Source organism: Choristoneura fumiferana, chromosome 9 (genome assembly GCF_025370935.1).
Source record: "Choristoneura fumiferana chromosome 9, NRCan_CFum_1, whole genome shotgun sequence".
In the NCBI taxonomy this organism is placed as follows: domain Eukaryota; kingdom Metazoa; phylum Arthropoda; class Insecta; order Lepidoptera; family Tortricidae; genus Choristoneura; species Choristoneura fumiferana.
The window spans coordinates 7,442,724-7,457,845 of NC_133480.1; the positions used below are offsets into that span (position 1 = coordinate 7,442,724).

At 38.6% G+C, this 15,122-nt stretch overlaps 1 protein-coding gene across 1 annotated transcript; it reads left to right on the top strand.

Moving 5' to 3' along the window:
- Nucleotides 1-4,034: 4,034 nt before the first annotated feature.
- LOC141431112 (probable ATP-dependent RNA helicase kurz) lies at nucleotides 4,035-13,116 on the top strand. The gene is made up of 7 exons (XM_074092118.1): nucleotides 4,035-4,200; nucleotides 4,961-5,116; nucleotides 7,106-7,301; nucleotides 8,077-8,301; nucleotides 8,976-9,117; nucleotides 10,511-10,713; nucleotides 12,986-13,116. The coding sequence occupies exons 1-7, from the start codon at nucleotides 4,126-4,128 to the stop codon at nucleotides 13,066-13,068; spliced, it is 1,080 nt and encodes a 359-aa protein (XP_073948219.1). The 5' UTR covers nucleotides 4,035-4,125; the 3' UTR covers nucleotides 13,069-13,116.
- Nucleotides 13,117-15,122: the final 2,006 nt, after the last annotated feature.

Genomic DNA, 15,122 nt, shown 5'->3' on the forward strand with positions numbered 1-15,122 from the left:
AGGATTATATATTTAATAGGTACTAAATTTCAAGTCGATGCCATTAACTGTTGAAGGTTCCGTCCTGCGGAGACGATGCTAGCCGGACTACCAGGATGCCACTACCAGATTATTGTATTGTCACTCAATTTACATAAAGTATTGCCAAATCTCAAGACAATCCGGCTACTGGCAAGTTGGTTGAATTTAACTTGCAAGGTTTGAACCACACATTACATACATACATACATACATACATTACATTGCAAGTTAAATAAAGCTTGCAAAAATACTGACTGAATGTGTGTGTGTGTGTGTGTGTGTGATTCGATGACAGACAGCGCACCACCTATAAACTAGCTACTGGCTGGAATCAATAATAATAAGTATACAAAATGTAACAAGATTTTGTATTTTGTTGCTGACTGCACATTTTGTTTCGCTGACTGAACCTACTTTACATTGTCATCCAAACTGGGTACGTCTATGTACCACGTTTCAAATCGATACACTAAATGTTGAACCACTAAATTTAATAAGGTTTGGTAAAAATTTCATTTTTAATCACAGTTTTTTTTTTTATAACTGTCCTTTTTGTTGACAGTACTTGCATTGTCACACAAAAAACATTTGCATACCAAATTTCAAGTCGATGCTATTAACCGTTGAAGAGTTCCGTCCTGCGGAGACGATCCTGGTCGGACTACCAGGATGTCACTACCAGATTATTGTATTGTCACGCAAATTACATAATCATTCCAAATTTCAAGTCAATCTGACTACTGGAAGTTGGTCAAATTATACTTGCAAGATTTGACTACAGACAGACAGACAGATAGACAGACAACGGGACAGGTGAAACTAAATAAAAGCTTGTTATAAAAAAATACACACTTCATCCGAAAATCCTATACCTATAATGTTAATTGCTATGATCATGGTTTACCGGTATTATAAAAATCTTACAAAGCGTAGGTACACTTTTAGTAAAAAAACACTCAATTTTATAGTATTAAAAAAATGTGTTGCGACTATACCTGTGTCAGATTTCACAGCATATCCTATGCTGTAAGGATTATATTGTAGTCCTTTTAGCGCCTTAGATATTTCCTCCTCCAGACAATAAACTTGTTTGTTTTTTGGAAAACTGTGGCTCTGTCCATTGGAGGTCAATTTTGCCATTGTCTTGAAGGTTTTACCGTTGTACGGTAAAAAAAATCTAGGAAACGAAATATGAGACAGCGCGATTCTTCTACATTAAAATTATTGAACTGAAGACGACAATAAATTTAAAAATTACTGACATACAAATAAATGTGACTAGTGGTGATAGTCTGGATGACATTTCCATGACATTATATTTTTAATTATCTAACCAGCCAGTACTTCATTCTAAGTTTCTTTAAAACCTCTTTCATTCAGCCTATTTTGTTATGATTGCTAGACGAATATTACAACCGATATAACCTAATGCTTTCGTTGTTAGTGTCTTTTTTAGCGACTTTTTTTCTTTTTTAGTACAATTTTTTTTAGGGAACGTGCCAACGGAACCCTATTGGTGAGACTCCGCTGTCTGTCTGTCCGTCCATCTGTTACATCCCAGCCTCCTCTCAGAACAAGAGGGCTTGGGCCATAGTTCCCACGCGGGCCCAGTGCGGATTGGGAACTTCACTTCACACGCTTTTGCAGGTGGTAGGACCTTGTGCAAGGTCCGCCCGGATTGCTACCACCACCTTGCTCGCTAATCCTGCCGTGAAGCAGCAGTGCTTGCACTGTTGTGTTTCGGCGTGGAGAGTAAGACAGCCGGTGAAATTACTGGCACTTGAGGTATCCCATCTTAGGCCTCTAGGTTGGCAACGCATCTGCAATTCCCCTGGTTTGCAAATGTTTATGGGCGGTGGTGATCTCTTACCATCAGGAGACCCACATGCTCGTTTGCCATCCAGTCGTATAAAAAAAAAACGCACCATTGAATTGCTTCGCAGGTTTGTGCAGGTTTCCTCACGAAAGCAGTGCAGGGTTCGACTGTTACAGGGCTCTATCTCTTGAGTCGTAATAGTCAGACACTTGAAATTTTCACAGATTATGTATTACAAATACTAAAAACAGAATAAAATAATTATTTAAAGGGGGCTCCCATACACCAAATGACTCGCATTTGGCCGGTTTTTTGTGATAGGGTACCAAGGAATTCCAAAAAATATATACTTATATGACCGCGGCATGGCGCTAGCGTCTACGCAAAATGTATGCAAAATATTTAGTTACATTTTACAACACGTGTGATATTTTGCCCGAGAACTATGAAAGTTTATCTAAGTTCAGGACTGCCAATGAAAGTAAATAACGCTAGGCTAGGTATTTTATCCTAACACCCGGTTTTTACTTACATACAGCCAAACCATTCAAATTTTGACCCGCTAAGTGAAATTGTAACAAACAAATTACACTACGCTTTTGTTGCGATACGCCATTATTTTACAAGCTTTTTATTAATTAATAATAAGTATAGAACATTCTTGTTTGTTGACCCAAATGGTGGAACCGATGCAGATGTCGAAGCGCGCATAAACAGGGCTCGTGCCGCATATGCACAACTCAAACCGGTCTGGACGTCCCACGTAATAACACGGCGCACAAAATCAGAGTTTTCAACTCAAATGTCAAATCGGTTCTCCTGTACGGGTGTGAGACCTGGCTCGTCAAGAAAGCAATCACCAGTAAACTCCAGGTTTTTGTGAACAAGTGTTTGCGTCGCATATTAGGAGTTTATTGGCCACGAACCATTACAAACACTAGACTGTGGGAGTTGACGAGCCAGAAGCCAATTGATAAGGAGATCCTATTGAGGAAGTGGCGCTGGATCGGACACGTGTTGCGGAGAACCGATGCTCATCTCGCCAAGCAAGCGCTGGAGTGGCAAGCTGCTGGTAGTAGGAGGCCAGGCCGACCCCGAATCACCTGGAGACGATCGGTTGAGAAGGAGATCTCCCTAATTGGGTACCATTGGCGAGACCTAGAAGCCACAGCACAGGACCGTGACGCATGGAAGTCCCTACTGCGAGCCCTATGTCCCTGCTGAGGGACTACAGGAATTCATCATCATCATCATCATCATAGAACATTCTTGAAGGCATCTAGTTGTTCAAGCAAGTTTTCATGTGGTAGAGCCTTACTGTAACCACTTGCTGACTGCAGTACAAATGGGCCGGCTCGACCGGAGTAGTACCAACCTCCATCTGAATACCGGCGTGAAATAGTACCTTTGCCCAACTCCCCTCCCCCCTTTTATCCTGCCCCCATACCGCCCAATTTAGCCCCCCCCCTCCTCCCTTTTAGGCCGGCCACGCACCCGCAGTCCTAATAATGCTGTAGGTGACCAAGGGCGGCGGTGATCACTTACCATTAGGTGACCCGCATGCTAGTTTGCCAGCTATTTGATAAAAAGAGTAGATTGATGACCTCAAGAAAAAACATTACTTTCTTTGGTTTGACCTGACTTAAAAATACTGAATTTCATGGTTAATTGCACTTTATCGAAATGCTATTACTTATTCTTTGTAAATAAACATAAAAAAGTAAAAAAAAAAAAGAAAAAGAATCATTATGCGTCATCGAGTTTCGAACTCCTTCTCTTACTACATACTTCTAAGAATTGGTACCACTGAGCCAAACTAGGTGGTCACGTGACCGCCCGAAATAGTCAATACCTTTTTACAACAGATTATATTTGACATTAGCTACTCACACCACAGTAAAATGGATCAAAATTTACTGCATCATACTGAAATTTAGGTATTATAGATCCTCTCCATTTTGTGATTTGCGACAACAATATGCCCATAACTAACTATCCTCAAAAAATCGCGTCGAAATAACGTCTGTGGAAGAAATATTGATGTACCAAAGTTTGTATGGAAGACGACGCACCTTAAGCAATGTAATTGAACAGAAATAATTTTCAGAGAAATAAACAGTTAATTTTTTTTACAAAAAGTGTTGTGTCGCATGTGGATTATGACGTAATTTTGTATTGAATCAATGAATGAACTAACATAATTTGCATTTTATTTCTTCTAGGTGTTAAAAGTGACTCCGCTTGGCAAGGCGGTGTCAGCGTTTCCGATACTGCCGCGCTACGGGAAAATGCTGGCACTCAGTCACCAACAAAATCTTCTGCCGTACACCATAGCGCTTGTTTCTGCCCTCACTGTACAAGAGGTAAGTCAGTACAATTACAATTTAAGAGTTAGGGCTACAGCTTTTACTGAAACGGTGTGATTCATCTTCAACTTCTTCTGTACTCGCCATAAGACACCTTATTGTCTAAAGTGTTTGCAGGCATATTCACATTCGGAATCTTCACTGCATTCACTGTATGACACGGTATAAGATAGCGGTTGAAAGAGATGGTGTATGTGACATTCTCTATCTTATATCGTGACGTATAATAGTTGTGATTGCGAACATGACCGTGCGTTCTTATGGCTATGTAGTAGACAATAAATAAATAATAAATAAATATCATGGGACACCTGACACCAATTGACCTAGTCCCAAACCAAGCAAAGCTTGTACTATGTAATCCCACAAAATAGCCATAAGTAAGTGCTTTGTGTACAGCACCAGGGTACTAGTTTTAAAAACTGGTCTACAAAGAGACAGTTTTTATGTATTTTTTTGATTGGAAAAAAAGAGCAAAAAATTTTTTTTTTTTTTAGGTAGCGCTGCTTTGCATTTTTCTACTTATAACATTTAATTTCATTTCGTTTTGTGTTCAAATACTTTTTTAAAACTTAGACAACTGCGTTGTTCATGACGGGGACTGTATTTGCTTCCTGACGGAACCATTATTGGCCTTAGGTTAATATTTATCACCTCACTAAATTTATTTCTTGTTTTTTCACAGCAGATTTTTTTTGTTGCTTAATTGATCACTTTCCGAAAAAAGTACACTGTAACAACAAAATAAAATTCCCAGGTGATGTCCGGCAAACCGGACAACTGGCCAGCGACTGGTCACACGCAATTACTGGGCGATCCTGGAGTTCTGCTTCGAGCCGTGGGCGCTGCTGAATATGCTCACGTCAATGGCGAGGAGCAGCTGTTCTGTGCTAAACATGGGATTAGAGAGAAGGTGAGACTTAATCCTTACCTGACCTGATGTGCTAGGATGTCTTCCGAGGAATGTGGTTCTCATGAACCAATAGAAACGCTGCAGCAGAGGTATTATAAGTATTTTGTACTGCTTTATGGTGTGCAATAAAGAATATTTGTATTGTATTGGTGTTGCAGGTGTCTATGGGCGGTGGTAATCTCCTCGATTTCGAAACGATAATTAGATTCATAGAAATCTTTAAAAACTAAGATTAAAATCTCAGTGGAAGATTATTTTTGTTATGTAGTGAAAGAAACAGATATTTTTTTTTACATTCCGATATCGTAAATCAGATGATTTTTCTTGCAGGTCTAAACTGAGCTTTACTCAAGCTTGTTAAGCTTATGTGAACTTTTTTTGGCGCAGACAAAACAAACATCCATATCGTTACACAGCTCGTGTGTATTATACTGTAGTAAAATATTCGTCTGAGACCAAGGCAACATGTGCCAACAGCCACGAGCGCTTGAACTTAATTAAATAAAGTTCTTTCATTTTTTAAAACGTATGATCTAAATTAATAAAACTAGACAAATTAAACTTTATTTGCCATGTTGCTACTTCATTTCCTCGCACCTGAAGTGAACAGCAGCTCAAGTTCGTTCATTAACGTTAAACGTTACCTTCGACTTAACTATCCACCCTCGCATGTGGCTCGGGTAATATGACACGTTTCGTGTACTTGTAATGTTTAGTCAACTATAAAAAGATCGCTAAAAATTGCACACGCCTTTATTGTTTTAAAGGGGTCCATATTGACTCGCATAAAATCGATCCTCCGATTTTTTTTCCTGCTACCGATTTGTAGCCAGAATCATCACTGTTCCGAATTTTTTACTTCATAATTTTATTTGTCATAAATTTGTACTACTATCAACTGAGGTCATAATGGTCACTTATCAGAATATCGTAATTCATAACGTTGTCACTAAGATATGTTTGTACTCATAATGCTGGTTTTCATATTTCTTTCATTCATAATCATCAATTTCAATAAACTTGTTAATCATAACATTTAAACATCGATACAGTTTTTTTACGTTAATTTAACGTTAATGCGATGTTGGAACTGGAGCGAAAGTTTTTATATATTATTATCAATATGGAGGAGACATAAACGAATATAAATAGGCCCAGATGATGATATTGATGAGATTATTTACTTAAATTGTGATTATCCTACTTTACTAGTGGCAGTTTGTTTCTGTAGTGGTCGCAGTTCTAACCTAACCTAACCTATATTAATGGCAGTAGTTTGGTTCTGTAGTGGTCGCAGTTCTAACCTAACCTAACCTACTTTACTGGTAGCAGTATGGTTTTGAGGGGGTTGCAGTTTTAACTTAACCTAACCTACATTTCTGACATCTACTAAAACTTATAAGACGATTGAGGGTAAAATTTATGTAAAATTGATTTGCTGACGAATTGTTTTTTCTTTGTTACTTACGTCTATTGTGGTTAAATAATGTCTACAGTAATAACATCCAACAGATGGTGATTGCTTCGCCCATTGTTGGCATTGTCATCAAAGTACTTATTTTATCACATTTTTTTTCACTAAACGAAAGCAACGCAGGCCATAAACTGTATGACAGTGAAGTTTATAGCTACAAATAAGTCTGCTTTAAAAGTATATGATAATGGAGTTTTATGAGTGCAAAACAATATGCTTAAAAAAAGTATGACAAAAAAAAGGAGTACAAGAGATATTTATGACAACTGCCATTATGGTTTTAAATGTTTCGGAGTTATGATCGGTAGTAATAGTGACTAAGTATTAATAGTGAGTATTATGACAGAAAATTGTATGACAAACATTTTCGGAGTTCCAATAATCGGGGTTGAAAAATTATGCCAACTTTGGCGCACCCGTTTTAAAGTTAAGGTCGTGTTTACATATATTTTTAACTTTAGCCGTATCGGTCGGTATCTTTCTGGTTGAGTGTATAATTTACTATTTTTCTCCAGGCCATCAAGGAAATCCGAAAGCTTCGTAAGCAGCTAACCTCCGAGATCAATCTAAGCGTTGCCAATGTGGACGTGACCATAGACCCAAGTATGAAGCCACCTGATGATAATCAGGCGAGATTGCTAAGGCAGCTGCTGCTTAGTGGCTTGGGAGATCAGGTCGGAAGAAAGATAGGCCTCGACGAAGTCAAAGAGGGTAAGGCTGGTGTCTAAAAAAATGTAACTAAAAATAAAAAATACACGTACATTTCACAAAAAAATAATTAACTGCTAATCCTTAAATGATAGGATTGTTGCAGTCAATGTTTATAATATTACCTACTTGACTATTTGGAATTAATCGATAAAAAGAAATCATTTATTCGTGACAAAGTAGCGTAGCATAACAAAAAGATATTAGAAAATTAAGAAAATTGTATGTCACGAAATGGTCCCGAATCAGCAAAAATTGCCGGTCTTGCGAACGGCGCTGTGAATTTTGATATTTTACTCTGATTAAATATGCATTACTTTACTAGTACGTCGATTAGAATATCTGGTAGTCTAACTGACCTTTGCTTCTTTATGCGACCATGCATGGTATTTTTAAGAATTTGTTACAAATTATCCATTAAAACAAACTCGACGTTATATCCAAAGTCGCTATAGCTTCAGGTGTACCAAAGTATGCTTCAAGCTATCAAGGGAGAAGGGACAGAGATTTAATGTTGCTATAGCAACCATATAGGTCGCTACAAACAAGGACGTAATAAATGGAATCCATTGTAGGTTCCAAGTGGGCCGAGATTATTTTTTCCTTCATCAATAGTCCCTCTTAGGGCCGCTTGCACGATCTAGGGTTAAAAAGTTAAATTGTTAACATTGTGACAGATCCATACATTTTGACACTTAACCCTGGGTTACCAAATAACTCTGAAGTTATAAATTTTAGTCCGTGCAAGACCACTTTATTGTTTATTTTTCCTTACCAGGCGAAGATAAGCGCAAATTCAAATACGCTTACCTCTGCGGTGACTTAGAAGAACCAGTGCATCTTCACTCGGAGTCCATACTCCGGCGCACCATCCCCCAGTGGGTGGTGTACCAGGAGTTGTACGAGACCGGCGGGGAGGGGCGCCGGAAGATGGTCATGAGGAACGTGACTGCTATAGAGCCTGAGTGGCTCCCAAGCTATGTGCCTCAGCTGTGTCACTTGGGTATGTCACTACGTTTACACTAGCTTCGAACCTCGTCTGGTATCTCGCACGGTACCCGATGGGAACAGAGTTTTTGTTTACTCGCTCATGGTAGGATCGCGTTCATCATAAAGTCCTTTGATTCATGCTCTAAAAACCGCTCCCGAAGTAACTGTGGCGAGCGGCGAGATGATGCGCGAAGTGAGTCGCGAATGCACATGTCAATGTTACACACACTTCTCGTGACTTGTGTCGTCACTCGCACACGAGTAAGGGTCTCCCCATATCTATCCACGCGGAATTGGCTTAAGCCGACCAAAAAACGCTTTATGTGAAAGTGAATGAAAAAGGCGTCTTCCCGTCGGTAAACGTCGTTTCACGTCGGCCGAGCCGATCGACGTCTTTTTCGCTCTTATTGCGTGGACGTAAAGAGTTTTTTGATCGGCTAAAGCCGATTCCGCGTCGATAGGTTTGGGGAGACCCTAAATGGCTATTAGATTAGCCCACTATACATACACATGAATAGTGACGCTACCGTAACGGGCTGTAAAAACAAAAACAAAAAGCGGGAAATGAAAAAAAACCGTAGTTTGACAGTGAAAACATATGTCACACTGATGTAGCTGTCTTTCTCGCGCGAATGCATAGTAGCAAGGTTGTATCATCGAATAATGTTGAGAACTCCTCTTAACCAGGTGACCCTCTCACGGAACCCGCTCCCAGGTTCGACGAGAAAACTGGTCGCGTGAAGTGCCACTACAAGGGTACATTCGGAAAAGCGGGATGGGAGCTGCCCGTTGTGGAGATAGACTTCCCAGACAAGATCGAAAAGTACAGGTAAAAACCGGTCAATGAGGGCTATCGTTTTTTGTCTCACTAGATGGCGCACTGTTGCGTGAGGTTATTAAGTATGGTTTTGAAAGTCTGTTATTATGGGCGTGAAAACAAAGTTTAGATTAAAATCATATTTAATACACCTTAAAACCGTACCATAAAAATATCGAGCATGCCACAGTGTTGCATAGTCCCCGTTTTGTTCGGAAAAAAGGGAGGACAAAGGTTTCCGAAAGACAAAACTGTCTCAAAACACAGACATTCATTGGCCCGGAACGCATATTTGCCATAATTAATTTCAGATATTGCAAAATATTCACAAAATTATTCTAATTATAAGTAAACCCGCGTAGCTCACCCAAAAACTATGAGATTTGACATTTCGGAGACCTCACGCCACGGTACACTAGCGCCTCTAGCGGCGAATTCATACGCGATAGCCCTCATTGCGGGTCAGACTCGCTCAACCGAGGGTTTCGAACAAGGGTTTCGTATCATACTGTCCCTCTTACTCCCGTATTAAATAATATGAGCGCCAGCCGGACGGCAAGACAAAGTACGAATTTTGCACTTCGCAGTATAGCCAGGTACAGTACAATCAGAATATTGCCTAACGTCGCTTGGGACTCGTTGGTTTATTTTTCGTTTTCCTGAAGATTCATTATGAAAAAGAAAGAGAAAACCAATCTTCTGTTCCGAACGACATTAACAAACTTTAGTAAACTAGTTTAATTGTACATATTACTATCTATAAATATTCAGTTTTTGCAGAGCCCTTCTCCTAAGCAAAATGTACGCAGTGTGTGGTCGTTTTAGATGGTTTTTTGACATAGACAGTCAGACATAAATAATTATGATTTTCGGACTTTTCTTATTGATTGTGTTATAAGAGCTGCCTTCACACAAAATTTCAAGTTGTACAGGCGAAAGTACCATAGAAAAATCGGTTAAGGCAATTTGTATGGAAACACCTGTTTTATATAATGACCTTAATTTATGATTGCGTTGGCTGACTTAGAAGTTTGATTTTTTCCTGAGTATTTGATATTAATTTCTGCTTGATACCTCTTGATATCTGAGACAAAGGGTCTTGATTGACTGAGGGATGGATAAAAAGTGATCCTTTAAGCGTTCCGTTTTTGCCAACTGATATATGAAACCTTGAATAAGTGCCGAAAAAGTAGAGATAAATAGATATTTACTTTAGTTATTACACCCAAGTAAAGCCCGGCCGATTAGTTGTTACAATTCGTTGTTCGACACATGTTAGTTTTGCGTGGTTTACGAGGAGTCAGCGGATATACACACAGACAGACGCGGCAAGCGACTTTATACCAAGTCAATAAACATGGGATAGATATAGAATTATAGAATTATTCGAATCCTTTGTTTCTAGATGGTTCGCCCGTTTCCTCCTAGAGGGTACTGTCATACCGAAGCTTCGGAAGTACTCCGGTTCCCTGCTGTCGCCACCATCGACCATGGTCAAGAGTTGGTCCAAGCTCCAGCCCCGCACCGAGATATTGTTGAAGGGTCTCATCGCTAAGCGAGTGGGCAGTAAACCTGAACTCTTGGATGCGTGGAGTGAACAATCGAACTGTAAGTAATCACCAGCAAAATGAGGGTTTCTATGACATGCTAGAAGGCGTTAGTGTCGTGAGAATTTTTGCCAACCCTAGTACACAGATTCGCGGTACATTTGTGATCAAATTGCGGGACTTGGCTATAAAACGCGGGACTCCTTCACACGTGCCCTTAGTGTAAGTTTTCGGTTACAAAATACGTCTCGATCGCGTTCGTGTTAAAATCTCAATTTGTATGCAAACACGAACAGCGCCTCTGGCGGAACGTTTGCGATGTTCGTGTTTCCATACAAATTGAGATTTTAACACAAACGCGATCGAGACGTATTTTGTAACCGAAAACTTACACTAAGGGTACCGGTCTAACTGGGTCAGGTATTTTAGCCGTCGACGTACTGAATGACATTAAAAACTAAACCAGGAACCACTTGTACATCTAATCTTAATTTTTTGAATCGTGTGCTTTGTTTCTACACAGTAGAAATTAAACGCCAAAAAACATTTTTCATGTATAGCTAAATATACAAACGTACAGTCTGACTAGAATGTTAAAATCGCTCAGGACTCTGGTCAGTTTTCCTCATTATTCTGAAGATTCAAAATGAGAAAGAAAAAGACACGATTTTTTGTTTCGAGTTTCGAACGGCATTAGCAAACTAGTACAGTCGGTGCCCTAACATAAGTATCCACTTTTCTATGCAACTAGTATGAAAAATTGGAAACATAATTTAGGGAATCCTGCATACTTGTATACGCGTACGCTTAAACATATAATAATTGTAATTTTAACGTTTTAAGCATTCCCTGGAAACGTGAAAACGTTATCTCTCAAATCTACCACAGTAGAAACAAAAGTCACGGTACCGCATTAAAATAACGATCTAATTACTCTTTTATATCTACAACAATGAGTGATTTTCATTTGTTTATGTTTTTAATACTACTATTGTCAAAACGCCCTGGCCACAAATACGCGCGATAAGTGGCAAGCGGATCGTTCTTTGTTCATTACTTGTTCGGGACGTACGACGCACAGTGGTTACATCGCAGAACACGCAATGGATATAGAAAACCTTTGTCGTGCATTCAGTCGTGCGACGTCATGGTCACGGTTTTCAAAATTTACAACACACTTACATTGACCGGCAATAACATCAAACAGGATAAAATATTTAACTCGACTTCATTTGTATAGCTATTAGAGCGTCTAGATGTTTTTGAGTGCTTTATTCTAGCTGATATTATTGTGTACTCACTCCGTTATTCGGCTCTCTTGCATGTCATTATCACTACACTGCATAAGGTACCGACGCTAAAAAGTCGCCAGATAAAAAAAAACTTTTAACTTACGGATGCGTGTCAGATTATATAAAGTTTGAAAATGAAGGACAAAATATATAATGGCAAATAAGATATAATGAAATTATGTCAAGAGTTTTCAATTTTACAGGATTGTTATAAAATAAACATAACGTAACGTAAACCTGACCACGACGCTTCCACTTCAGTTCCGGGTTCGATCCCCGGTCGGGGCTGATATTTGTACAATACAATAACTCTATTGTACATAAGAAATAGTAAGCGATACAGAAAACAGGTACACAGAGAGAAAATTACAATGTAAGCAATAGGCGGCCTTATCCTAGCTTGTATGAAAAATACGGATGTTGGACATTTGATATGTATTTTTCAGTAGGTAGGTACATACATTATTGATTGGTAGTGAATACATATTTTTGCAGGTGGTAGGACCTTGTGCAAGGTCCGCCCGTATGGTTACCACCATCTTGCTCGCTAATCCTGCCGTGAAGCAGCAGTGCTTGCACTGTTGTGTTTCGGCGTGGAGAGTAAGACAGCCGGTGAAATTACTGACACTTGAGGTACCCCATCTTAGGCCTCTAGGTTGGCAACGCATCTGCAATACCCCTGGTGTTGCAGATGTTTATGGGCGGTGGTGATCTCTTACTATCAGGAGACCCACTTGCTCGTTTGCCACCCAGTCGAATAAAAAAAAATGTATATATTTATCTGTAATGTAAGTATATTCGTTGCCTCTAGTATCCATATTACAAGCTTTGATTAGTTTGGGACTATGTCAATTGGTGTCAATTGTCCCAAGATATTTATTTACCTAACGTAAATCTGTAGATAACACGACCAAAAAAGTTCGTCTAAATAATAGTTTCACTAAAAATTATGTTATATGAAGTAAACATTATGCATTTCGTTCATTATACTTTTCAATCTTTATGTATTTTGATTGGTTCCTATATTTTCGTTTGTTTCAGATTTACTCGACGAATATTTAAAATGGTTGCCAGAATCGGCGCACAACGAGGTAACATTGAATTGGCCACCTCTTAAACCATAATCTTGTACGTAAAAAATAATTCTGTTAATAAAATGTATCATATTATAATTGTGTAGTTTCATTTATTTTGGGTGAAGAAATATTATTTTACATACATAATTTTATAAACTCAAATAATAACAATATATTTTTTATAAATATAATAGATGCATTATGTGTGAAATCACATTTGAAATCGACCATGTGCTGTACGATTAAGGAAAATATCGCGAGGAATCCTGCACACACAAATATGCAATTTGAAATACTCACTGGGACCGTGTGGTAAATACGGCCCAAGCCCTCTCATTTTAAGAGAAGCCCTGTGGCCTGTAGTGGGGCGTTTATATATCAAATTCCCGATCAATTGAATCAGTTTAAAATAAAAATTAAATAAAAATGGCAAAGATTAAATGAAATTAATATTAATTAATAATCCATACTAATATTATAAATGCGAAAGTGTGTGTGTTTGTATGTTTGTCCGTATTTCACGTCGAAACGGAGCGACGGATCGACGTGATTTTTGGCATAGAGATAGTTTATGGGCCAGAGAGTGACATACCTAGACTACTTTTTCCCCAGAAAAAAGCACAGCTCCCGAGGGAACAGCGCGCAATAACCGAATCCCACGCGGGCGTAGCCGCGGGCAAAAGCTAGTAGTTAATTCAGTATCTCCTACTTTAATCAAGTTAGTAAAAATATATAAATTACCCAACTAACTTACCTTAGAGAACTTGAAAACCTCCTGAGATTATCATTTCAAAAATTGATAAGTACCTAAGTATATTTCAAAAACAGCTGTACTATTTTTAACTGACTTCAAAAAAGGAGGAGGTTCTATGTTCCAATGTTAAGAACCACTGCAAGGAAACTCTTTCACGTAAAAAAACACATCGGAATAAGTTCATCCGTTTGAGTGCTACCATGCCGCAGACAGACATACATTGGCGTCAAACAAACATTACGGGAGTGAAGCAAAACCAAAACAATCTAAATTTTATCGTTAAACAGTACAAGTTTGCTCGTTGGCCTGCCTCGCATAATAAAAAAAGTCTCTGTTAGGTACGGTAGAACCATTTGATTCCTGACCCACCGTAGAACTTTCTCACAGTAAATGTCATAATAAATTCCCTTGTCAAGCAATGCGATGTCACTATGACTTTTTCTACGAAAAGGTTCCACAAATGGTCACTATTTAGTTGGTTCGAGTGTACATATTTCTTCTCACTTTCAAACTTAATTTCTGAAATGAATCTCAATCATGCAACTGCTGAAACGTCATTCTAATAACCGATACAGAACCAAAGGGGAAAATTTGCATGAAACTGCTACAAACGTACAAGTCACGTATTGAACCATACACGCCAAAGTATAATACAATATGTCGCATTGTATTACGGTACACATTCCTTTGGCTAGCGGAACAATGTCTTAAGTATCAACTCTCATTTTTATGTCAATCAATAAAGGCCATTGCATACTGGTTCTTATTTGCTTACACATATTAATGTGTTTGGACATTAGTCCAAAATATTTCTTATATTTATATGCATTATACTTCGTGATTTTTAACTTCCCACTCAAAAAGAGTGGTGTTGTAAGTTTGGCGCCAATATTTCTCTGTCTGTATGTCCGTGGCATCGTAGCTTTCAAACAGATGTACCGATTTCGACGCGGTTTTATTCTGTGAAAGCGAGTTTCTTTGCGGTGGTACTTAGCTATGTACCTACCTATCATTATCCTTTTGTTCGATTCCTGGCCGGGGCAGATATTTGTATAAATAATACGAATGTTTGTTCTCGGGTCTTGAATATTTAATTTGTATTTATCTATGTAAGTATGTTTATCAGTTGCCTAGTATCCATAGTCCAAGCTTTGCTTAGTACGGGACTAGGTCTTCTTCTTCTAAATAATAATATTGAAATTTATGTTGTGGTATTCTTCTGTTGGAAGACACGTCTTCGTAGAACCTTTATAATACGTAAGTAAAATAAAACTGCTGTAGCACTGTAAACTAGATGAAAACCCGGCTTCGCTCGGATAAAATGTACTCATAATAATATGTTTGAATT

Bases quoted from the DNA above. Each gene is read 5' to 3' on its own strand.
- LOC141431112 (XM_074092118.1), top strand. From the start codon at position 4,126: ATGCTGGCACTCAGTCACCAACAAAATCTTCTGCCGTACACCATAGCG. The intron at 4,201-4,960 runs GTAAGTCAGTAC...TAAAATTCCCAG, and splicing joins CTGCCCTCACTGTACAAGAG to GTGATGTCCGGCAAACCGGA. The intron at 10,714-12,985 runs GTAAGTAATCAC...CGTTTGTTTCAG, and splicing joins GTGGAGTGAACAATCGAACT to ATTTACTCGACGAATATTTA.